The sequence below is a fragment of the Panthera onca genome, chromosome D1 (assembly GCF_046562875.1).
Source record: "Panthera onca isolate mPanOnc1 chromosome D1, mPanOnc1 haplotype 2, whole genome shotgun sequence".
Lineage (NCBI taxonomy): Eukaryota > Metazoa > Chordata > Mammalia > Carnivora > Felidae > Panthera > Panthera onca.
The window spans coordinates 44657594-44684634 of NC_138348.1; the positions used below are offsets into that span (position 1 = coordinate 44657594).

At 39.6% G+C, this 27041-nt stretch overlaps 1 protein-coding gene across 3 annotated transcripts in view; it reads left to right on the forward strand.

Moving 5' to 3' along the window:
- Positions 1 to 27041, forward strand: part of RRAS2 (RAS related 2) — a 75798-nt gene that overhangs the window by 39456 nt on the left and 9301 nt on the right. For 2 of the 3 annotated variants that reach the window (XM_060606072.3, XM_060606073.2), the window contains exons 2-4: positions 20031 to 20118; positions 21066 to 21168; positions 21334 to 21442. In XM_060606072.3, coding sequence (XP_060462055.1) covers positions 20031 to 20118; positions 21066 to 21168; positions 21334 to 21442 — 300 coding nt within the window. Of the gene's footprint in view, positions 1 to 1539; positions 1559 to 20030; positions 20119 to 21065; positions 21169 to 21333; positions 21443 to 27041 lie in introns of those variants that run through there. The other variant, XM_060606074.2, reaches the window with a different exon arrangement.

The following is a 27041-nucleotide window of genomic DNA, read 5'->3' on the forward strand; positions in this document are numbered from 1 at the left end:
TTGTTTACTTTTGAGAGAGAGAGGGCGCAAGTGAGGGGGGGAGAGAAGCGGGGCTCGTGGTCTCCCTACACGGGGCTCGAACTCACGAACTGTGAGCTCATGACCTGAGTCAAACTCAGATAGATGCTTAACGACTGAGCCTCCCAGGCGCTCTGGCCTGATTCTCTTTTAGAAGTGTAGTTGATGATTGCTCTCTTCATACATTTGAAAGCTTGGGTATGATTTGTTTTGTGGAGGAAGGTCAAAAGGAAAAACTGGTAAGTTCTCTCACCTCTGAGTTTCTTGTTGATAAAATAACTACGTTTCTTAGAACTAAAGAAATGTCCTGCGCATTTTGTTTCCCAAATAATTTAGTGAAATGTCAATATGAATTTATTCATGTTGGCTCTAAAATATTTCATTAATAAAGATATTCTGCATCTTTACAGGTCTGTCTTGCATTTTGTAAATAAATTTGTTCCTGGCAAGATGTATGAATAATTTTTGAATTGTATTTCCCCACTGATGTAGAGGATTACAAGCTGTGGCACTGCTCAAGTGACACCTGCACCCCAGAACTGTGAAGGTAGCAGTGTCAGTTGGTAGTGCATCCACATCTCTGCTTCCACGGTACTTTTTGCTAAACTCACCCTAGCATTTATCACTCAGAAACTGTAATATCTTATCCATTCCGAGACATTAATAAACTTTTTAAAATGTTTCTTTATTTTTGAGAGAGAGCCAGAGCGAGTGAGCACAAGTGTGTGAGTGGGGGAGGGACAGAGAGGGAGGGAGAGAGAATCCCAAGCAGGCTCAGCACTATTAGCACAGAGCCCGACGTGGGGTTCGATCTATCAACCGTGAGATCATGATCTGAGCCGAGATCTAGAGTCGGACGTGTAACTGACTCACCCATCCAGGCACCCCGAGACATTAAAAAATTCGTATTTTAATGTCTTTGTAGATAGGATGCATCTTCCAATTGATGGCATCCTAGAGTCAACAAAAGATGGGATTTGTTTTCTTGCCTCTGGTTTGACCATGAGTATATACCCGGAGGGCAAGAACTGTTACTCAATTTATTTTTGTTATCTCCAACGTCTGACTTGCATTTAGAAGCCCACTTTTGCTGAATTGCAGTGTAGCAGTTTTTAGGGTCATCTCACTTAAGTGTTGATTGAAATGAGAGTTTCTTCAGAAGGCTTCTGCAGGAGGAGGCAAATATTTAAGAGGAGGGCCTGGTAAATGTTAAGTAGTTCACGATGACTTCTACTTTCCCCTCCTGCATCCATTCTTTCTCCTGTGGTTGATTGTCTTGCTTCATACTGACGCCTACCTCAGTGACAAAGTATTAGTACACTTTACCTGAATTTGTTGCTTTTAGCAGATTCCAGTGAAGTGAAAGACTAAGAATGTTATGTTTTTATTTATGATATAGTATTATCTTGTGAGTATCCTTTGAATATTGCACTGTGCCAAAGTCACTTCTCATTATGTAAATGAGGAAATGGGGAGTCCTTGTGTTTAGGGACATAATGTTTATTTTAGTCCATGGTGAAGAACGACCAAACTTCTGCACGTAAGTTTCTGCTTTAGAAGAATCTTCTTCTGAACTACTATTTTTTGTTACTTTTATTGGTTTGAGATTATCGTATTTATAAGTAGCTCTGTGATTATGAGACTTAGGGCTTTCACACCCTTATCACTGTAAATCATCTGATTTGCTTGAAAGGTAGTGTAGGTCTAGCCTCCCTTTATCTTGCCCCTGAGTACCTTAATTATCAGTCTTGCAAAATCTAGATGTAATCTTAGTGCTAGAAGAAACTGCTTAGTGGCCCTAGTTGTTTTCCATAGCTTTTATATGTAGGTGATTAGAAAACTGAGACCTTAATTACTATTTTTCTGGAAATGATTTTCATGTAAATTTTTTTAAAATAGACTTTATTTGAGAAAAGTTTTAGGGGTGCATGGATTAAACGCCTGTCTCTTGATTTTGGCTCAGGTCATAATCTCAGGGTTTGTGAGTTTGAGCCCCACTTGGAGCTCTGCACTGACAGTGTGGAGCCTGCCTGGGATATTCTCTCTCTCTCTCTCTCTCTCTCTCTCTCTCTCCCCCTCTCTCTCTGCGCCTCCCCTGCTCGCTCTCTCTCTCAAAAAAATAAAAAAATTTAAAAAAAGTTTTGGTTTACAGAAAAATTGAGAAGGTAAAACAAAGTTTCCATATACCCAGCACCCGGTTTCTCTATTATTAACCTCTTAAGTTATATGGTATGTTTTTTAATAACTAATGAACCAATATTGATACTTTATTATTAACCAAAGTTAATACTTTATTCAGGTTTCCATAGTTCTTACCTAATAATCTTTTCTGTTCTGTGGTCCCATCAGGATACTGCATTACATTTCATTGTCATGTTTCCTTAGGTTCCTCTTGGCTGACTTCCTTTCTTTTTGGTGACCTTGACCATTTTGAAGAGAACTTAGCAAGTATTTTTGTAGAATGCCCCTCTATTGGAATTTGTCTGATGTTTTTCTTATGACCAGACTGGGGTTTTGGGTTTTGGGGAGGAAGACACAGGTGGAAAGTGCCATGCTTATCACATCACATCACATCACATCACATCACATCACATCACATCACATCACATCACATCACATCACATCAAGTGTGTGCACTGTCAACACGATTCTTGACTCTTGATGTTGACCATAGTCGTCTGGCTGAGGATAGTGTGTGTGTGGTTTCTCTGCTCTAAAGCTACTAGTCTCCTTCCCCCTGTGTTCCATGTTCTTCGGAAGGAAGTCATTGTGTGTAGCCCACACTGAAGGAGTGGGGAGGCTGTGTAATTTTGAACAAACATATTTAGATTGCAGAACAGATTGAAAATGTACCTGGAGTTAGTGAAATTTTTGTTTTCAACAAAACCATTGCTGTTTAACCTGCATTCAGAGATTTGGTTTGGCAACAGTTTTCTTTCTTAGTGTTTCAACCTGCACAATTGCGTGGCAGCTACTAGCTGTTCCTCTTTACCCACCTTTTGTGCCATCTATCTATCTGATAATTATTTTTGAGAAAATAAAATGAAAGTGAAATGTGGGAGATCATTAGTCAAACTCTTGAATAAAACTTGTTAATATTTTGATCTTCATCGGCTGCTTTTCACCACTTAAAAATATTATTTCTAAAATCAAGTGCTTGGTTGATATGTAAATTATGATTAGAGACCAGAACAGTTTAGGACCCAAAATGATCAAGGGAAAGCACCTTGTCGGAAACCCCCATGGCAATAGCCTCTCCTTGTAGTTCCCATTTGTGTGTTTCAATTATAAGGCTTATGTTAAAATTAGATCAGAATTTCCATTGTAGACCCTCAATTTCATAGTTGTGTAACTGCCATATTAACTTGATTGTAAACAAAGGCCTGTAATGATGGGCCTTACTTGAGCAATTAAGGGGAGAAATTGTGAGGACAGGATTTGATTCTGAAGGTGAGTTTAACATTTTTTCTTAACGATTTTCCAAATTTCGCAATGAATGAGGCTGTATTGTTTTATAATTAAAAAACACTAAAAATAATACAATTAGTTATGAATTCTTGACTTTATCATATTTTTTTGACTACTTTCCCCAAAGTTAGAACCATTTAAATCCATTTACTTTCTTTCACTTTTTGTGTTTTTGTTGACCAACTGAATCTTTCTAGTCCAGAGAACGAAAACTTACTTCATGTGTCTATGTATATCTTTTTGCAATAGATTGTAGCGCTGCTACTATGAAGGCAGCTCAGTTTTTCAGTTCTACTAGCTTGTGAATAGAAAAGCTATTCTGTTTTTTCACTCACTTTTCTTGGGCTTGTAAAATGCACACAAAAAATTATTAGGGAGAAGGAAGGAGTTCATATTTTATAGATGAGTGTATTAGTTTCCTAGGTCTGCTATAACAAATTAGCACAAGTTTGGTAGCTTTAGACAATAGAAATGTATTCGCTCACGGTTTGGGGGCCCAAAACCTTGAAGTCAAGTTGTCGGCAGAGTTAGTTTTCCTCTGGAGGCTCTGAGTGATAATCCCGCTCCATGCCTCTCTCCCAGCTTGCAGTGATTCTTGGCAGCCCTGGTTGTACTTGGCTTGTGTGGACACATTACTCCAGTCTCTGTCTCTGCCTTCACGTGGCCTTCCGTTCTGGGTCTTGTCTGTTTGTGTCTCAGATCTTCTACTCTTTTCTCTTATAAAGATGCAGGGATTTGATTTAAATCCAGGATGATCGCATCTGTACATCCTTAACTTAATTGTATCTGCAAAGACCCTGTTTCTAAATAAGGTCCCATTCATAGGTACTGGGGTGTTAGGAGTTAGGAGAGTCTTTTTTTGAGTGCCACAGTTCAGCCCACTACAGTGAGTAAACCTTTTCTTGAATCTGCAAGTAAGCGCTGTAAAAGTACTTTTACTAAACAGAGTAATAGTTTTAGTAGCTGACTTAAGTACATACAAATGTGATTCAGAATTTAGTTGCATATTTATTTTCTCTTCGTGTGGTTTGCGATTGATGTGGCATTCTTGTACTGTGAAATTAGGCTGTGCACATATAGACAAGCTATAATTTGGGACGTTTAAATGGTGTGAGTAAAGTCTTAAATTCTGTGGACACATGCCATTTAGCTCTTGACTTTTTAAATCTACATATTTGGGTATTTTTGTAAGACGAATGTTTATATGGTTCCTTTTGATAGGAACCATGTTTGTCTCCACTTAAAAGAGTTTAAATTTATCCAGTGATCTAGTCTGATTTAAATTTGTGTGCTGCAAGGAGGGATTTCATAGAAGCCAAGAATTGCTGGGTGGACAAATGAGGTTAAATAATCAGAAGTAAGAAGGGTAGTCCTTGGTGTGAATAGACAGAACCACTTTCTGAGAAGTGCTGGCCCAGCCTCCTGGGTTGTGGTTTGGAGGAAACCTCTGGTGAGAACATTCTCTCCTTCTCTCCCACTTTGAAATGGAAGCCATGAGAAATTTAGTTCTTATTGTTATTAGGAGAAGAGGTTCAATAAGGCCTTTTTTTTTTTTTTTAAAGTTCACCTGTGCTATAGACCCATGGCTATAGTATTTGGTAATGTCATTTTTATTTATTTATTTTTTTTATTTAAAATTTTTTTTTTAACGTTTATTTATTTTTGAGACAGAGACAGAGCATGAACGGGGGAGGGGCAGAGAGAGAGGGAGACACAGAATCGGAAACAGGCTCCAGGCTCTGAGCCATCAGCCCAGAGCCTGACGCGGGGCTCGAACTCACGGACCGCGAGATCGTGACCTGAGCTGAAGTCGGACGCTTAACCAACTGAGCCACCCAGGCGCCCCGGTAATGTCATTTTTAAAAACAAGCCCCATCCCCCATCCATTCTTGATCCGCATAGGTCTGTTCTGTTTTGTAGCACTTGTTTCAAAAATTGTCATCTTTATTCTGCTTGCTTATATGTATTGTCACCCTTACTAAGATGTGAGCTCCACAAGCACCAGGACCATATCAGTTTCATTCTCTCTCAGGACTGTACCCCAGCTCCTGAGTAGTAAGTACTTATTCAAATATTTGTTGAATGAATGATCTTGATATACCGTGGATACTTTTGAAATCCATACATAGAGACTTATCTCATTCTTTCAGTGGCACTTTACTATTCTATAATGGATCTACCATAATTCATTTAACATTTCCTGTTAACGGACTTTTAGGTTGTTAATAGTTTTTCACAATAACAAAGCTCATTGAACATTTTGCCTGGGTGTACATACATCTTTGGTAGTTCACAATGTTAATATCCTTCATTTGTACCTATGTTTCTATAAAATAAGCACATTTAAAAATGTATTATTTAAGGGCATCTGGGTGGCTCTGTCGATTAAGTGTCCGACTATTGATTTCCGCTCAGGTCATGATCTCCTGGTTCGTGAGATTGAGCGCCGTGTCAGGCTCTGGGCTGACAGCATGAAGTCTGCTTGAGATTCTCTCTCTCCTCTCTCTCTGCCCCTCCCTGCCCCCGCGTGTGTGCGCTCTCTTTCACTTTCTCAAAATAAATAAACTTGAAAATTACTTCAGTAATACATTTTTTAAGTATAATTGACCTAAATATGATCTAAATATGTATAAAGTGCTTTCCCCCCCTCTTTGAATCAATAGAAATCTTTTGTCACAACATCTTAAAGGGCATCATAAGCACCATGTACCTACACACTGCTTTGATTACGTCTGTGGGATGGTTCTTGGCTAATCCCTATGGGAGGAAGTATCAGAAGACTTCTGTCTGTTGCATAGCAAGAGTGGGAAAGGAAGGCAACAGCCAGTATAGAGTAAGATTAGAGCATCAAACTCAGCAGTGGTTTTCATTTTATTTAGAATAAAACCCAAAGTCGTTACCATGGCCTACAGGCTCTGACTGCCTCCATTCATGTACTGTTCTCCCTGTCGATTCTGTCATAGCCACGCTGCCCTCCTTGCTGCTGCTCAGCCATGTCACCCATACTCTCACGTCACTACCTTTAACGTGATGTTCTCTCTGCCTGCAGTGATCTTCCTCCACGTAGCAGCGTGGCTGATTCTCTCCACTGACCTTGGATTTTGTCCTCAAATGTCACATTGCCGGCAAAGCCCTCCCTGGCCCTCAATATCACATTCTCCTTGCTAGCTTCTGCTGCTGTCAGCCCCTTTATTTTCCTTTAGAGGTCATATGACCTTTGCTATATTATACATATTTATATGTTGACGGTCAGCCTTCCACAGAACTGCCACAGCCCCATGAGACCTGGATTCCGTCCTCAGCTCCTTAGACATTGTAGGTGCTCTGTTAGCATTTGTTAAAAGTTGAGTAGAACGTGGGCTGTGAAAATCACCAGCCACCTTTACCTCTAGTTGTGCTCCTACAGATCATTCATTCTCTGTTCTAGAAGAGATGAGAAATTAAGATGGGTTTTAGGATATTTGTATGTGGCAGTGGATTGAAGGGAAAGGAAATGAAAAGGGAAGTAACAGGCCAGGCTCTGGGCAGCAAAAGGAGTTGGTTAGTTACCTGCTTTATGGGGCAGTCTTTCCTTTCTAAGTTTGGAAAGGAAGAGAACCATTTTTTAAGTGCTTGCTTTGAGCTAAGCAGTGTACAGGGTATTTGACCATGCCATTTAATCTCCACAGTAGCCCTTTCAAGTGAGAATCATTATGGTCATCTGATAGGTAAGGAAATTGAGATTTAAGATTTATTAAAGAGATTTAAATAACCTTCCCAAGATCTCATACCAGTCAAATGGGATATCCAGGCCTGACAGACTCCAAAATCCACATTCATTCCTACACTTAGTTTATAATACCTGAACAGGGATTCTGTGTATATTAATAATTTACATTTCACATAGTGGCGTAAAAATATTAGTAAATTTTTATGCATCTTATTTGACTCCTTGTAACAAACTTTTGAAAGTAGCTATAACTTCAACTTCCCAGGTAATAGTATTTTGTGTTAGTGATGTGCTTTGCTGCAAATTCTACAGCTAGAAAGTAGTGGGAGCTACGGCTGTAAGCAAACCTTCCTGGCTTAAAATCTGATATTCTTTCTATTTTATCATACACATAAAAACAAAGGAATTCTTCATATCATATACAAATTATATTTGACACAGTGTAGGAGCTAAATATTCCATAATAAAATTAGCTGGAGTCTTTTAAAAGATCATACAAAACAAACTCCTCATTCACACTGAAAGTCAAGACAGAGGTTGACTCCTCCAGGAACACTTCTCTAGTTGTAGAGCTGGGACTATAATCAGGTGTCTTCACACTCTCATGCTCTGCTTTTATTGTTAAAGAGTTTGTGTTTAATATGTCTAGGTCTTTCCCCTTGTTTCCCTCTTTCATTCACATGTTTTGGATTTCAAAGCCTACAGTAAATTTTCCCTCCCATCCGGTGTCTCCCAGTAACCAGGTTGGGTTTTTCCCACAGGTAATGGTATTTGTGTATCTTTCCAGAGATATTTTATGCACCATAAAGCAAATAGGTAAACTATTTAACAACATATCTTGGAGATTACTCCACATTATTAGTACATGAAGTCATTCTTTTTTTAATGGCTGCATTCATATTGAGTGAGTGTTTTATAATTTAAGCAGTCATTTACTGAAGGACATTTAAGTTGCTTCTCTTTTAGATTAAAAAAAAATTCAATAATGAATAATCTTGTACATGTTGTTTCCTATGAACAGATGTATTGGTAAGATACATTTCCAGAAGTGAAATTGCTAGATCAGAAAGTGTGTGTGTGTGTGTGTGTGTGTGTGTGTGTGTATAATGTTTTATGTTGCCATTCTTAGACCTTTATTCTTAATGTAGAAATGGAGTGTTTTCATTTTGAATGAAACTTTTAATTTTTTTTCTATTTGGCAATAGCAGTTTATAATTTTAAAGGTAAGTTATTTTAAGAGTAACAAGATTTCTTTTTTAAACTGGTGCATGTTGCATGCTTTGATGTTAATGTGGCAGATTAAAGAAAGTGTAATGGAAGTGGTGTTGCTTTGGAGTCAGACCTGAATTTGGATCTCAGTTCTACCAACCTACTGACTTTGTGACCTCTGATAGGTCATTTAGCTGCTGAGCCTCAATGATCTCATCGGGAACAATACCAGCCTTACAGAGTTGTTGTGGAGAACTACTGTATTTCATTGATTCTAAGAGACATTTCCCCCTGCATTCTGGTGTCTCTGACATTGAGAGGCTTCATAATCAAAGACATGCCATAGTTGATGTTTTTTTTATTCTTTCTTGGCACATAAATTAATGTTGGTCTTAAATTTGGTGGCGTATTAGAATTGATGAAGTAGGGTAGTAATTCACAAACTGGCACAAGTGAACTGTGCTAGGGTATGGTATAGGCAGAGTAAGTTCAGTGTGATGGGGAAAGTTCAGGGTTGAGGTGGACTGGATGGGTGTTAGGGGAGAAGGAATGTATAGCAATGGAAGTTTTGTTCTAGGTAGCAGTTACCACAGCAGATGCACCACATAGTAGAAGGATAGTGCAGTTGGTTGATGGAGCACAAGGGCAGATATAACCCACAAATCTGGGTATATGGAAGTTGGAATTATGGCAGATTATTGGTGGGTAACAGGACTTTGGCCCGGGATTGAGCTTTAGGAACTGTGCACTAATTTAAGGTAGGAAGACTTTAAAATAACGGGGCTATAGGAAAAAATTTTGCAAACGATAGATCTTGTGAGGGATTTGTATCCAGAATATATAAGGAACTCTTACAGCGAACAGTAAAAAGACAACCCAGTTTAAAAGTGGGCAAAGATTTGAGCAGACATTTGTCCAAAGAAGGTACACAAATGGACAATAAGCATGTGAAAAGATACTCAATATCCTGTTAGGGGAAATGCCAATGAAAACTGTAAGGAGGGGCACCTGGCTGACTCAGTCATTAGAGCACGTGACTCTTGATCTTGCAGTTGTAAGTTTGAGCCTCATGTTGGGTGTAGAGATTACTTAAAAGAAAAAATTTAAAAAAAACTGTAAGGAGATATTACTGTACATCCACTAGGATGGCTAGAATTAAAAAGACACGTACATGTTCAGCAATAAGTATTGGTGAGGATACTGAGAAATTAGAACCCTCAAACACGGTTGATGGGAATGTAAAATGGCATAGCTACTTGGAAAACAAATGGCAGTTCTTCAAAAAGTTGAACATAGTTACAGTATGACCCAGCAATCCCACCATTAGATACGTACCCAAGAAAAGTGAAAGCATATGTTCACCCAAAAGACTATACATGAATGTTCATGGCAGCATCATTCATAATAGCCAAAATATAAAAACAACTCAAATGTCCATTACCTGATAAATGGATAAATATAGTATGATATATCCATGTGATGGCATATCACTCAGAAAGGAATGAGAAACAAAGTACTGATACGTGCTGCAACATGGATGAACGTTAAAAACGTATGCTAATAAGTAAAAGAAGCCAGACCCAAAAGACCACATGTTGTATGACTGGATTTACATGAAATGTCCCGATGGGTGGTTTAGTGGTCCTAGGAGTGGGAGGGGATGGGACAAGGGGAAAAGACTGCTGAGGGGTATAGGATTCCTTTTGGGGGTAGTGAAATGTTCTGGAATTAGACAGTGATGATGGTTGCATAGCCTTGTGAATTACTAAAAACTATTGAACAACATACTTTAAATGGGTGAATTTTATGGTATGTGAATTATATTCCAATAAAGCTCTTAAAAAGAGGCCCTAGTTCTAGGAATGGCCTGGATTACTTAGCAGATTATCAGTAGAAGAAAAGAGTTAAGTGTAGCAGCAGCCAAATAACAGTTGGAACCCTGTGTTGATTGGGAAAGTCTGAGAAGAGGGTGGAGAGATGGTGATGTCGGGGTTGGGAATGAAACAGAAGCAGTTATCAGCATTGTTACTGTCCTGCTAAGGTCAGGCAAGTAAGAGCCAATAGTGCTGAGACTCTGAATGTGGATCTTGTAATGGTTGAAAATGCTTCCTGCCTAAAGTCAGTATTGGCTCTGAGGTCTGTGTGAGGTTCCCCACCCTCCCCTGCCACGGGAGGACTCTGATATGGACAGGAAGGATACAGAGATGGGACCCAGGTGAGGCCTGAACAGTTGCATGCCCCAGAGTTCAGGGGCTGTCTTGTTCATCTAAAATGTCCCATAGAGGCCAGTTGTTTAGGCAGCTCCAGTCCACATGAGGGTAGAGGTAAGGAAGACCAACCTAACTAAGGTAATAGCTATCAGAATAGGAAGGATGGGGTGGATAGGGACATTTCCTAGGAGATGAGATTCATTAAAGCAAGAACTGAAAGACACCATAAAGACTTGGTGTGCAAAAGGGAACATCATGGGATTTACTCAAACTTCCCATGGGGATAATATGAGCTATTTATTAATGTCCACATATCATACATAGTTAGGCTTATGGCCCTCTGTTTATCACTTCTATCTGTGCCAGTTGTCATTGTACTTTAAAAAAATTGTTAACTCTTATCCTTAGAACTTCATTTAGGCTTTATATGTTATCTTTTGAAATGAGACTGTGATTATTGCAGGATGAGAGCAAATGAATAACTATTAAGTTCAAACAAGGGAAATAGACTCTATCATGCTGTAGATAGAGGCCACTGGCTTTCAGTTGCTCATTGGTTTCTAAATATTATGGCAGCTCTGAAGGATGGATATGTAGTTGTGTAGGCAGTACCTGAGTTAAGCTTGTCTTACCTACTAGTAATCTGTATATATGAATACTGGTTATAGCCTTGGCAGCCTCCCCACCCCCTTATCAAAATCACTCCCCTGGTACTGTGAACCAAAAATTTTTAGTTCACACGCAGTTCCTTAGTTTTACAAGTTGATAGGGTTTGTGGAGGGAAGGGAAAGAAGGAAAGAGGAAATCCTTTCTCTTTCCTTTTAAAGCCTGTGGGTTCAGGAGGATTAAAAGAATTGAGGAGTAAGGTAACGCTCCCTTTGGTGAGCTGACATCATGAAATGGTGGTTTACGCCCTGAATAATTTTCCTTTCACAGAGTCTGAAGCTTTTCTTTCTCTTTTTGACCTGTGCCGAAAATGTTACTAAAGATTCATTTTGGTTTAGAATTTTGCTTTTTAAATGTTTTTTTTTAATGTTTATTCATTTTTGAGACAGAGAGAGACAGAGAGCATGAATAGGGGAAGGTCAGAGAGAGAGGGAGACACAGAATCTGAAACAGGCTCCAGGCTTTGAGCTGTCAGCACAGAGCCTGATGCGGGGCTTGAACTCACAGACCGCGAGATCATGACCTGAGCCGAAGTCGGACACCCAACCGACTGAGCCACCCAGGTGCCCCAGAATTTTGCTTTTTAAAAGAGCAAGCATCACTTGAAGGGGTGAGCTAGGGGTGAACTCCTACCACAGCGTGCTCTAATTTGGACTGATGATTTTCCACCTAGTGCTTCTGGGTGAGATCTAGCTTTCCTGAGGGATTGTTAGTTTTGATTTGAGAGCAGAGAATGGAAGGAACGGTGGGGAGAGTAGTAAGTGGTTTTCTACTTAGAACATTTTCAGAGGGAAGCTGAAGCTAGGGTAAGAGTGGAGTAATGGGAAGTTGGGGCAGGATGATGCGGCTGGGTTGTCCAAGGGGTGCCCCAAAGATAAACTTTTCCTCATTGGTGCAGCTTCTACCTGGCTGTCTGTCCTGGGAAAGGAAAGGAAGGGAAATTCCCTTTCCATCTCTTCTTGGGCCAAATGCCTCTGCTTCAGAGGTTAGAATAGAATTCAGGGTTAATACTGGCTTGGGACCATATTTCAATGGTAGCTCTTGTGGTCTGGCCTTATGGACCTAAACACAGATGAGAACGATTTTTCCCTGGGGAAATGAGCACCAACTGACTTAGAAACAAACATTTGAAATAGAACCAGTTTGTAAGTTGACTTTTGTACTGTACTTTTTCTCATTCCATACCAGGCCCATCGGTTTGCAACCGAATACTTCACTTGAGGTGTGAGTATCATCCTTGAGATGGCACAGGAGTCACATGAAAGGCACAGGGTGGCTATAGACAGTCTGACACAATTAGCAACATTGACTGAAGGCCTGAGTTTTGTTAAGAAGAAACTAAAAGGATTACTGGACTTAGGGTATTCTTTATTCTGCATTAGAGTCCTGGAAGATCCATTATGGGGATCTCCGTAATTATACATGTGAGGTTAAATGAAATACTAATTGCAGTCAGGAAAAAATATGTCCTTGAGTAAAGGAATATCAACTATATTGGAAACATTTGACATAACAATAAGAGAGGGTGTTGCAGGGAACAAAGGTTCTCTGTGACTTGACAGCTGCTGTTAAAAAGTGACACCAGGAAGAGCCTGACTCTGGCCCCAGCTGCCTGAAGTTGTTGCAGCCTTCTCTAGTGTTACCAGAGGGATTTACACTGCTCTTGTCTTAGCAAACAGAGGCACTGATAGATAGCTAACCAGGTCCTTGTGCTCTGGGAAATAAATTTCTGACTTCTCATTATAATCTTCGTACCTAGAGTGTTTTTTAAGTATTCCAGTATTTTGAGGTTCTGACTATGTGCAGTGTACCTTGCTTATTAACTCCAAGAAAGTTCTAAGAAGCATGAGGTAGGCCTTGGACATCAAATCTAGTTGGAAATCTATAACAGGGCTTTAACTGGAATTCTACCATATTTGAGTTTCTCTTGAAGCTTGAGAGGCTGAGAATAAAGCAGTAGTTACCAGGTTACCTTCATATTTCAAGAACTTGCCTAAGGTGGCCTTAGAAGGTGGCCTTAAATTGGTTTTGCACATTTAGCCCATTCTTTATCCCCAGTAGATAAAGTGTGGAGAGTTAAGGGTTCTAAGACCAGGATGTTTTTAGAGAGAGTTGTTAGTTTGTGGTGTGTTCTGTGTCTTTTCCTACCTCCACACACAGCTTCTAGAGAGCAGGATGCTTCCCTTAAACCCCTTTCATTGAAGCCAAATGATAAGGGAATGTCTACTAGAATCATTCTGAAAACTCGACATGTATCCCTGGTATTTGGTAGAGTATAATGAATAGTATGAGAATCTGTGGATCCATAGGAGAGCAGAGAGAAAGGAAGAGGGCTGTATAGTTAGTAAGTAATCTGTATTTCAGAGATAGTAGTGTTTCCTTGAGCCTCTGGATAGAACCAGGTTAAACCCTTCTAAAGAGGGATGCTGTGCATGGCCACCTAGAAGATGATATGAACCAGGATGGAAATGGAAATTCCAGGATTTGAGGGTTAGAAGTGTAAATAGCTTCTCCTCACTAAAGTCATGGGAATTGCACATGGAGGGTCTCATGTAAGATTCTTCCAGGAAACCCACAGAAAGTTAGCATGGACACCAGATTTCATTGGTGCGGACTTTCAACTCCCCTTACCTCTCCCCAGTCCTTCAGTTCCAAAACTAAAGGAGCCAGAGGTAGCCTTGTTAGAGGTAGAAGAGATGGAAAATGGGAAAAGAAAGAATATTTGACTGGTGCCCCCTGCCACACCCCCACTCCACTGCAGACTTCTTGAAAGCTCTATCTCAGAAGGGGAGAAAGAAGCTTTTTAATTTAGATGAGTTATTGACTAATTGTCAATACTAGACATCTTAACTATTGAAATCATGATGTTTTGGGGCTGATAGTGATTGAACAATTATGTATAATCAAAGAGTGATTGGAAAAAATTAGGAGACGTGTTAGATTTCATTCAGGAGCAAGGAAGAGCTTGCACACGGAAGAGCTTTGAAGGAAAGTTTATGCTTCTACTCTGTTGAGTTTAGCTCAGTGCGTCATTTATACATTCACATGTACACATATATGAAAAGATAAGCAATTGGAAAAGGAAAATGTAAGTATCAGTTCCAAGGTATATATAAAGTTTGGTGTATATATTTTCCAAATCACAGTCTACAGTATTTGAAGTTGGGGAAATCCAGACCTGTCACCTTAAGGATAAGAGAAATTAGGGCATATCGAGATTGTTTTCTGGTTGGGGTGTTGAAGGCCTTGCAAAGGAAGTAAGGTATGGATTGGATTGGCCTTCATTAGCTAAGACTTACAAGGGCCTACTGTGTGTCATAGGCTGTACTTTGTATTCCACATACAGTAGTTTTACTTTTCACAACAATCCTGCAAGCTCAGTATTATTTCCATCTTAACAGACATGGAAACTGAGGTTCAGACAGGTTAAATGTGGTGCTTTAATTTCCCATAGGTAGTAAAAGTAGCTGAACTGTATTCTGGTCTGTATAACTCAGGCTCCTTCCACTCCACCCTGCTGCTTCCCTGGTGGCCCCACACACTAGGATACTGTGGTGGGATGAGGCAGTGGAACCTAGGCAGACAGACAGTCCTAGCCAGGAAGAGAATGGGGCATACACTGCTCTCTCTGGCCAGGCTCTTCCGCGGCTGCCTCGGGGCAGCCGTGCTCCGCCCCTTGGGTCGGAGGTTTCTCTTTTCCCATGATCCTTCAGTGCTGCATCTGAAGCAGGCACTGGGACATGCCCTCCTTAAATTATCCCTCTTCATACCCTTTTCTGTTAAGAAAATGGGCTTTAGAGATGTTAATCAGTTTACCCAAGGACTCTAGTAGTGGAACGGTATCTGGGTTTGAATTTTAGGTTTTTCAGACCCTGGAGCCCATAAGTTTTCTTTTCATCATGCTGTTACCAACAAAGACTTTATAAGTGCTTGTATTACTAGAAAATGGGCCCTTAGGAAACCTGTTTTGGTTTATTCTATCATAATTGAAAAAAAAACATAATACAGATTTTGTGGATAGAATTAAGAATAGGAAAGTACTGACTTGGAGTGGAGGGGAGCAGAGAGCCACAGAATTCTGTACCTGGAATGTTTCATGATGTGGATTCTGTGTGTAGTGTGGGGGAAAAGGGTGAGCTGACTAGGATGTCAAGAAAAAAAAGTCTCCCTTTCCCCTCCTCCTGTACCCCATGTTTTTAGAGGACTCCTGAGACTTTCCTGAAAATGGCACTGTGCTCAGAAATGTCCTGTCGTTTGTTTAAAACTCCCCAGTGACACTTTAGATCTAGCCTCCTGTCTTTACATATGCAAGGGTAGTGAATTTAACCAGTGTGCTAGATTTACGGAGTTCCACACAATTTCCAGTACATTACCCGTCCCAGTATATAGACCAGACACCGCTCTGTGGCAGTGCTTGGGAACTGCACTTTTACCAGTAGCTGGGGGTCAGGAGAAAGTGGGCTCTCACTCGCCCACTGAATGCAGAAGTGGCCTCAGCCTATTCTCTTTCCTCCCCTTCCCCCTTCCGTTTCTTCCTTAAGGCTGCTGTGAATGGGAAGATGTGGAGCTGGCAATTCTCTGAAGGCAAGCAGAATTCCTGTTGTGCAATCTAGTGGCATATAATCAGGACTACTATTCCTGCCATCACAGCATAATGCCCTTGTGTTACTAAGGGCTTCTGACGACCTTACCAAGCCAGGTTGTCACATTTTATCAGGGGGAAATAGACTCCCTGTGTGAATGGGATAGCTTCCCTAATTCTAAACTTTTCTCTGTATATCTTAACCTTAAAGAGACTTAGCTCCATTTGCCCCTCTTACTACCTGGAAGGCATCCTGCCCTTTGAAAGCAGGCGTTCTCTTTCTTTCCGGGATCCTTCTGCATGCATTCTTTCTTGTGATACCAAGAAAGCACATTACTTTCTCTTTGCTGTCCCCCTTCCCTCTTCTGTACTGTTCTGTATGGTCTTCTGCTATGCAAATACTGTACTTATTTTTTTCTCACGATCTGCTATAGAATATCCTTTCTGGACTGTGGTTGGTAACTTCTAGCAGCCTCAGGAGAGAGACTGTATTCTTTTTCGGCAAATTGCTGGACTATGTTTATAAGTGAGTGTACACACAGTTCCTACAGGAGTAGGGTATTAACCACTTATGTTTTGTTGCCTTCTGAACTAGCATGGTATTGGCATTTTATGCTGTTTCAGTTCTTTGGCCAGTACATTTAACATTCTCTATTCCTCTCACCCACAGCCACAGCGCAGTTACTGGGTGTTGTCTAAAAAGCAGTGGGCTCGGTGAAAATAGGGCCTTGTCCCTGTGATGCTCTCTATAAATAACTGTCAAACGAATGAAACCAGGATAGCAAGAGCAATTGGCTGAGGATTTTAGGTAGTGAAAAATAAGGCTTCGAATGGTGAGCAGCACAGATCAAACTAGAAGGATCTGCATGTTGTGTAAAGTACTGAATCCTGTAAACAGTAGGGGACCATTAAATTTATGTGTTTTATATAGAGGTGTAATTTGTATATGTACAAAAAAGTGCACACAGCTTGTGTACAGCTTGATGAATTTTTACCTATGTGTATATCTGTGTAATTACTGCTCAGGTTCCAGACAATATCTCCAAAACTCCAGATGGGGAGATTATCTTGACTCACAACATTTTGGATACCAAGTCCCAAGGTTGGTTTGTGGTATAAGCAGGATTGGAATTATTACAGCTGTTCCTGGGATTAACGAGTCTTTATACTTGAATAAAAACACTAACTCATATCATCTAATTATGTGACAGAAATAATAATACAGTGTGGTTAACATTTATCAATCATCAGCATGTCTTGGCACTTTATAAATATTTCTTCAGTTTATCTGCTCCAGGAGGGTTTGTTACTGTCCTATTTTACAGATGCTAAAGGTCAGAGAAGTAACATGTCTCCGTTTCCACAGCTAGAAAGTGGCACAGTTAGTATCAAATTCAGCACTGTCCATCACCAGAGACTGATTTCTTGTTGGTGATATGCTACCTTAAATATCTGGTGCCTGGGTTTAAGTAACAGAAACATTATGTCTTCGTAGTGGGAGAGGATGATTATATACGTTACCTGCTACCTGCGCATGAAGAATGCTCTTTTTAGGCACATTGTGACTTGTGGCTTATAGGAATTTCGAGAGAGAAGAGGGTTTTGGATTCTGTGTCAGTCAGGGCCTGGAGCGGCGTTCCTTAGGATGAATTTTTTTTTTTTTTTTTTAAATATTTATTCAGTTTTGAAAGGCAGAGGGAGACAGAGCGTGAACGGGGGAGGGGCAGAGAAAGAGGGACACACAGAATCTGAAGCAGGCTCCAGGCTCTGAGCTGTCAGCACAGAGCCCGATGCGAGGCTCCAACTCACGGACTACGACATCATGACCTGAGCCGAAGTCGGCCGCCCAACCGACTGAGCCACCTAGGCGCCCCTTAGGATGAATTTTTATGAAGGAAAAAGATGCTTACAAAGAGGATGGCTCCTTAAAATCGATATATAGCAACAAGGCGATGGTCCCTACAGGTGCAGTTTGAAAACAGGACACAATGAAGATGAAATGTAGACCTAAATATCTAGAAATTCCAGCAATTAGTTTGCCTTAAAAATTAATATCAGTGAAATAAGTGCATGCCAGTGTTAGTTAGCTAAGTGGCAAAATTTTTATTACGTTTCAGGAGCTAAGATGGCCAAAGAAAATGTGAAACTTAAATAGCCACTAAAAGGAAAACAAAATTTGCTTTAATGGCCCTCAAAGTTACTTAAACCCAATAATCTTCTACATACGTTAATGTCTTAATTCTGTCTCAACAGTGCAAAAACAAACAAACAAACAAACAAAAAAAAAAACAACCCTGTCACATCGAAAGAATTTTAGTTATTCATGATTAAAATATATTTAATATTTGTCCATTATTTTTTCAAAGTGGGAGGGACAGTGCAGCACATTTTAGCACATTTAGGTATAAACTGGAAGTAGTCAATAAAATTCAGGTTTTACAAGATGAAAAGCATGGCAGGAAGTATCCGATTCTTGCTGAGAAACCTGTTTCAGGAAACTAATCTTAAAAAGATGTAAACAGCATGCTTTTATCCAACTTGCTTGGGGAAAGACTGCAGTTTTAAGTTGTTTAGAATAAGTGGGCATAAAGGTACTATTTGTTGCCATTTGTATCACTTTTTGAAGAGGTGCCGAGGCCAAAAAGTGTAATCTCTGTTTTGATATCTGTTTATTTTTAAATGGGAATAGGGTGGTGATGGAGATGGATTTCTACTCAGAGCTGCTCTTGCTGGTAAATGTTTCTTTTACTGACTTTGTTGTAAAAACAAAACAAAACAAAAAACCCCCTGCATTTAAGCAATTAAAGTTAATCCTAAAATATAAATAAAGTATGGAAAGTGTCCTTCAAAAATACAATATATGAGGTCATAGTAGTAGCAAGCACATCTGTGTCTCCCTCCCACCCCCAACTCCCCAACCAGGAGTTTCTTTAGAAGTCTTGTTCAGAGTGCCTACTTCTGAGTAGCTTCTTGGTGTTTGCATACTACACATGCCGGGGGTTGTCACTTAAGAATGCTGTGTCCCTGGAGCCAGCAGGTCTAGCTGCCAGGAACCCTTGCCTGAAGAATGGCTGAACCCCTTTGGCTCTGGCTCCCAGCATTAAGCTGCCTTCCTCCAAGTCATTCCCTCAGATTTGGTAATGAGCCAGGGGGAAAGTAGGCTTTGAGGAAGTCAGTCAAGAGGGGAGAGCAAAGGAGATGCTCAGAACAAAAGAAGGATGATGTCAGTGTCCTAGTTAGTGCCCTTTTAAGAAGTGGGAAATAAGTCTCTCTGAGTCTTATTGTCACTGTTGTTTTCTTTTTAAAACCTTTAAAAAACGGTGAAGTGTAATACACAAACATTTTTAACTGGCTCACTGAGATTCTTTCCTTCCTACTCTGCTACCTTAACTGTCCTTTCTTCTGGTGATTGCAGAAGATAAGTTGGGAGGCTTTGCTAACAGAGAAAGACAGAAATAGATGTTAGAGATGAAAAAAACCCAAAAATATCAGTGAACGAGTAAGTTTGAGATCCCAGCCAAAAGAAAAAAAAAATTCCGAAATCATGTTTCCTTATGATAATACACAAGGCAAATGAATGGGAAAAAACCAAGTATGAGGAAAGAAGGGGAGAAATGAAGGTGGGGTGTGGGATCTTCCAGGCTGTTTGTCTTCCTTTGTTTCAGACTCCTTTGTTCTTAGAACTGATGCTTACCCCTGGGTTGCAGATAGACTTGAATTATAACTGTGTTTTTCTATTTTTATAAGACTGTGAGCAGTGTGTGTGTGTGTGTGTGTGTGTGTGTGTGTGTGTGTGTGTGTGTGTGTATACACCCATCTTAGGTATATATAATTGAAAAAATTATATATAATTATGAAAAAACTGCATTAGGTCTTTTGCAGTCTTCTTGCATATATCAGATAGGAGGATTCAGAGATATCAGTACGTTTTCTCCACTTGGAAGCTACTCTGAATACGTTTTATTCAGTTGGAAACCAACTGTAGTAGGATACTACTATTTTTGTAAACCAAATAAGGTAGTAAACGTTTATTAAGGTTTAGTAGGAGAAACCTTAATACAATGAAACTATTGCTATTCATTCTGGATCAGTGAGATTTGATAAAGTTAATTGGTACTTGGGTGGGCAAGTAAACATAAATTTAAAAATGAGGTTATTTTTCTTACAGTCCTATTTTGTGACGGATTATGACCCAACCATCGAGGATTCCTACACAAAGCAGTGTGTGATAGATGACAGAGCAGCCCGGCTAGATAGTAAGTAATCTTCCTTTATTTGATAGTTTACATATCATATTTTTGAAAAGTAAGCTTGGGTGTTTTGCTAGGTTGCATACTACAATTGAAATGTGGTCTTGAGCCCATGTCTTTCATCAGCTTTGATTGATGAATCTGCATATTAGGATATTTGAATATTTAAATATTTATTCTACATATTAAGGTATTTAAATATTCCTCAGCAAATGTAATATAAAACAGTAATTGTGTTGATCTTGTGCTGGTGAAACTAATCATGTCATGGTAACTAGTTGGAGTTGAATTTTTAGGGACATTTGGAAAGAAACATGAAGTTTCAGCCCTATCTACTTTCTTGCAAAGGTTAAAATGGGTGTAGTAAATATAGAAAAAGAGTCAATATTTGTCAACTTGCTTAGAATTTATAGCACGGAGGAGGCTTTAGCAAATAGGGTTTTGGGCTTGGCTACACATTACACATCTCCACAAAAGATAGCCCTGTTCTTTTAAGTTCGAGGATTCTTTCATTCAGAGAGATCAGTAAATAACGTTAGTGCCTGCTCTTTAAGGTGTTTGGGGGGAGTAGACCAAGGGATCTTTCTTGAATGGGTATCTTTTTCAGTCCTTTCTGTGGAGGAGATAAAACATCCAAGTGACTTTAGAAGTTGTCTGACTCCATCTGCCTAGATATATTTGATATTTTTAACCTTGTAATTGGTATGCTAATATATTCTAGCTTACAAAAATCAACTCGTACTGATGAAGATGACTCTGAAACTGTCTGCTGGATGATATATTTGTCTCTAGTGTTGAGAATAAAGCACTAGGAAGAGAAGTCTTTTTGTTCATTACACTGAGTCTAAAATATATACTCTAAAGGACCCACATTAATTGGGTCCTGCCCTTATGGGAAAGTCATTCATAAAATGAAAACACGAACACGGTTACATGTGTTGTTTTCTCTTTAGTTCTGGATACAGCAGGACAAGAAGAGTTTGGAGCTATGAGAGAACAGTATATGAGAACCGGCGAGGGTTTCCTGTTGGTCTTTTCAGTCACAGATCGAGGCAGGTTTGTACTAGTATTAACATGTAGATCTCCTGTTCATGTGTAGATCACTATTTTATTGAATTTGGATTTTCTTGTTTTTATAGAAAAAGGAAAAGTAATAAGGTACTAAATGGGCTGTGGAACTTGCCAAATTCTGAGATTTGAGCAAATTTGTTTTTGTTTTAGTTTTGAAGAAATCTATAAGTTTCAAAGACAGATTCTCAGAGTGAAGGATCGTGATGAGTTTCCAATGATTTTAATTGGTAATAAAGCAGATCTGGATCATCAAAGACAGGTAAGAAGGAACTTGGCTGTTGGGAATCCCATTATTGATGATCATGTCAGTGAATGGATGTGTTTCTTGAAACCATTGAAAGTGCCATGATCAGGGAAACTGCTGAGCTTGGCAGTCTGGGTTTGGGGAAGTCAAATTCTCACATATTTTTACACCACACTTCAGTTGACTCTATAAGCCCATATTTGTACCACCTCCATTCACATGTTCTTATTTCGTGAGTAGTCACCACAACTCTAATTCAGTTAGCTCATCTTAAAGTTACCATTACTTAAGGCCAAACTCATTCAGTGTTTTAAAAAAATTTTTTATACATTTATTTATTTTTGATAGAGAGCACAAGTGGGGGAGGGGCAGAGAGAGAAGGAGACACAGAATCTGAAACAGGCTCCGAGCTGTCAGCACAGAGCCCGACACGGGGCTCGAACTCACAAACTGCGAGATCACGACCTGAGCCAAAGTCGGAGACACCCAGGTGCCCCATAAACTCATTCAGTGAATGCTAATTTACCTTCATCTAGAGAGTGGTTTTAACGTAAATTACAGTATTTGGATTTTCCCTAAGTCCCATTAATGATGGAATTTTCTGTTCCTTCTTTATACTGGCTGGCTCTAACACCAGTAACCTGTAAGAAAAGAATATTTTTGGTATTTAGTTGTAGGCTGGATTATACTCACTTGTTTCTTTACCCTCTTATTTCACATTTAATTTTTAAAGTATTGGGCACCTTGTCTGCTCACGTTTTTGTGAAGGAGCAGAACAAGGTCAGATGTGAATAAATGCAGGCTCTACATTGTCTTTTTGTGTCTATTTCTTTTAGGGCTTTAGCCTCTACCCCATATCTGGAATATAAGTTTTTAAGTTGTTTCTTAATTTTTTTTTGGCATTTAAGTTTTCTTTCGTTTTTATATAACTTTGTGTTGATGTTTTTAACATTTTGTTTGAAAAGTATAAACCTCAGGAAAAATGGGTTGATAATAGCATCGAGGACAGCCTTCTATTTTGTAGTTAACTATTTAAAACATAATCTTTGATTTGTGTGCTCTATTTGTAAAATTTTGTTGAAGGTATATCAAGTTTAAAACATGGGCTTAAGGGAATGATATTATTCTAATGCTAAGATTTAGAAATGTTTACTCGTGATACTTAATGTAGAATAAGTTTTACTGCTAGGTCCTTTTCACATCTGAATTATTACAAAGTTATGGTGAAAAAATTTGATCTTCACTTCAAACAAGTATAAGTGGTTTGAAATAACTTAGAATACAGCACTGCTCACATCTTAAGCCTAGAGTATAGAGTCCATTTATTTTTTAATTCCTTTTTTTGGGGGGGGTCATTTCCTTCAGGGTTTCTGAACCTAGTTATATTTATTAAATGTTGCCAGTAGAACCTGTCTGCTGCTCTTGTCAGTCCTTTCTAATACTAGAAATGCTTTTCTATGTTACCGAATCTGGGAAATCCTAACAGAGGAGCTCTGTGGCAAGCAAGCGGCTCTCCCCCAATCTTAACACTGACCTCTACCCCACCCCTGAGTGCTTTCTGCCATGATTATGGAAAAGGTTTTTGTCAAACCCTTTTCATGGCCATATACAACTCTAGTAACAGACTAACTAGGTAGGAGGCCTGGGGTGCGTGGGAGGTCTCCTGTAGGGTAGATGGTGGCTGGGAAAAGTAGGGCAGGGAAAGTAGGGGAATGTATGCCCCCCCCCCCCCATAGGCCCCTGCTGTGATAGGCTTGGGGCAGAGGGTCTGTATGTGTTACTCTTAATCCTCTATGTACCGAAGATTGCCAGTGTTTGGTGTATGGTTTCCATCTGTCTGCAGATATTCAGCATTGGCTTTGTTTCATGCCATAGGCTTACAAAATTTTTCATCTAGGTTTTTTTTTCCTTTTTATAAGAGTAAAGATTCTCCGAGTAAAATGAGAAACAAGGTGATGAGAGGAACATTGCAGGGGATGATAAGTTTCATATTTCTATCACCCAAAACATACGCACTTAGGCTGGAGTAAGATCTTCTATATTCATTTCTCTGCTTTAAACCGTACACAGGATAAATTACCTGTAGCTGAAAGCTCAGCTGTGTATATCCCCAGGGGAGAAGAGCAAGTGGCTCATATCTGCTTAATTTTTGCTCATTCCCGTAGATTCTACTCTGAAGGATGGGCACCAAGAAAAACTTTTTCCTGTTTATGCTTCCTCTTCTCTTTTCTGGGTTCCTGCACACTCGCACTCAGGCATGATGGCTGCACTTACAGGAGCCTTGAATACTGGCTGGCAGGAAATCTACCACCTTTCCCTGTCCATTCATTTCCCACTTGTTTTCATGCTTATTACTCACTTTCTCATTCTTAAACTTACAACGCTTTATTCCCCTTCCTCACTCGTGGCTAATGATGAATCATATTTTCCTATTTCACTGAGATATTTCTGCATGTTTCCACCTCCACATAATACTAACCTAAGTGCACATGTACCCCATCAATTCTGCCTTTCCTCACTTCTGTGGATAAACTGTTTACCTATCTATGCCCATCCTCTCTAGTAGGCCCTGGGTCCCGCTCCTTCTCACTAGCTCATAGATGTCACCCCAGCAATGGTTCTGTTCTGGTTGTTCCATTTCTCTGCTGCATAATCATTCCCACAAGCATGTCATGCTACAGTGGCTCTCATCTTTAAAACAAAAAGTAACTACAGCAAAAGCGTGTTCTTAATCTCACATTCTTCTCTGTGTACGTTTCTGTTTCTTGTATCAAGCAAAACTCCTTAAAAGCGTTATCTACACTTGCTCTCCTCTCTTTCCTGCCATTCTTGCTTGCTCTGACCTCAGGCATGCAGCACCCTAGTCAAGGTCACCATTTACGTAGATGTCAGTAACGTTTGACACAGATGCTCATACTCTCATTTTTGAAACACTTTGTTTACTTAGCTCTGGGATACCTTAACCTATGCCTCCACTCTTTCTTTGCCAGTATTTCCTTCTCTCTCACAGGTATCTTAGGCCTCAGGTGCACCTTCTTCTAAGGCTCTAGTTGTACAAAGACCACTTTACCTCCCAGCCTTGAGAGCCATACGCCGTGCATTTGAAGTTGAGGTGCTGTGCTAAAGGATTTTACCTTTTTAAAGTCTCTTTAGAATTAAGGGTGTTGTGTATAATGTCTTGGTACCTTTACCTGCTTTACTAACAGCCTGGACAGGCCACAGGATCCATAAAAATTTCTTCCCCTGTTTAGAAATGTTGACTTTTTGGTCATCATCCTTAAAGGGTTCTTACTCAGTAACCAGTCTTACTTGCTCTTAGTTATTGACCCAGTTCATTCTCTTCTGCCTTTGTGTTAGACACAATCCTTTGGACTTTTTCTAGTTTCTTGCCAGTTTTCTGTTACATAGCAAATGCAAGTTCTCCATGTTCTTTGAATTTGTGGGTCAGCCCTGGACATTCCTATTATTGGTTCCCGAGATTCTGAACCCATCTGGGAAGAGGTCAAGCAGAAGAGCTTTTGCTTATTAATAACTTCCTTTTGGCTTCTGTATCTCTGGATTTGCTCGCTCCTTCCTTCCTCCCTCCCTCCCTCCCTCCCTCCCTCCCTCCCTCCCTCCTTCCCTCCCCTCCCCTCCCCTCCCCTCCCCTCCCCTCCATCCCTCCATCCCTCCATCCCTCCATCCATCCAATATTTATTGAACCTTTTTCTAGACACTTATAACACGCAATAGAAAGAACAAAGTCACTGAAATTGTCATTAAATAAGAAGAATTTGAATGGTTAGAGTTACCACACACCGAGCCCCTTAGAGATAAATAACATTGATCATCTTGTTTATTCTAAGGTGGAGGAAGAGAACACAGGTAGTTGACTTGCTTGTGCTTGCTAAAATGTAAAAGTAGGTACATATAATAGCATACTGATTTCTGAAATTTAATACAGCAGTATGTGTGCTTGGATTGTGGACTTTGCTGTATCTCTGATATCAAGTTCCTTGTCCTTGACTCAGCCCTGTCTAGAAATGGACTGTTCTGTTCTTTTTGTGTTTACCCTTTCTTCCTCTGGCTTACTTTAGCCCCCCCCTCTCCTTTCCTCCTTGTTAGGTGCTAGTGGCCACTGTTAATTTGAGAAAGGAACCCATTACACTTAGGATAATACCCAAGTGTACTAACCCCCACTGTCTCTGTTTAGTACCTTGACCACAGTATGCCCCTGTAGCCTCCCAGGAAAAGACCTCACCCCTACCCCCAACAGTAGAGTTAGGGTCCTCTTCTTGCCTTACCTGTTTTTGCCTTATCTGTATCTAAAGATCTGTAAACCATTGAATGTAAGTAGCATGAGGGCTTCTCAGTTTCGATCAATTTTGTTCATGCTTTGTCCTTAGTACGTAGAACAAAGACACACACTCAATAAATATTTGCTGAATTGAATGATTCAAGGCATCAGTGAATCAAGATGTGGTATTAATTTGATGATTCTTTCTATACAATAGGCATTTAAAAAAAACCCACAAAAACAAGTTTTGGTTCTGTTGGTCTCTTCCTATTAAACCCAGTTTGTTGGATAAAACTGCTCTCATCATTCATATTTGCTCCTCTCCATTTGGAAATACGTAGTACTAGATATACTCATTATTGTGGATATCTGCTAATACTCATTTGTGCCTTGGAAGTGAGGGTCACTGGAGGTTCCCAGATGTAGGTCTGTGAATTTGTTATATCAGATTCACCTTTGTTGCTTAAAACAGAACATTTCTGGGTAGTGCTAACCCACCAAATTAAAATATCCAAGAGATGAGGTTTAGTATTTGGTATCTTTATAGAATTCTCTGGGTTGGGGAACATCTAGGAAATCCTTATTTGTGTAGCTTTCAATCTTCTGTTGATTCTGGCTTCATAAAGCTATGGCTTTGTTCCATGTAATATTCTTTTGGCTCATTTTTGTGTTTGCTTGCTCTGGTGGTAACAATGCTATTTCTACTTCTTAGTTAAAATAATGCTACTCCAGTGAGCTCAAAAGCAGCTTTATATGTGGTTAGAGATTTCTTGACCAGAAATGTATGCACAAACTTTGCTGACCTTGATTGCTGGAAGACAGTGATGTGAGACAGTACTTTAAAAATAAATAAATGAGGCACAAAATGAGCACTGGGAGTATTTTATCATGTAGGCCATTAATTCATTAATTTTTCTGTATAAAGATACCTCATTTGCCATTTCTCTCTAGCTGAATTACATTATGCAGGAGGGGTGGGACAAAGTACCTTTTTGAAGAATAATTGTGCTGAAAGACATGGCAAAATTTTTGAGGACATATATCCCTCCCCCAAAGTTATATTAATAATTATTGAGATTGACTAGTCTCAAATACTAATTTTTATTTTTCTTCCTGTATCTTTTATTTCAAGTTTTACTTATTTGGTCATACTCTGTTTACTTAACATGTTTTATTTCATTAACTATGTACTCTTCTAGGCTCTGGATGTACAAAGACAAATATGCCTTCCTCCCTAGCTACAAGGGGTATGATGGTGGGAGAGCGAGAAAAAGCAACGTCAAAAATTGGAGTATAGTGTGTTTAGTTTTGTTCACTGTAGGGCATGATGGGAGCTCT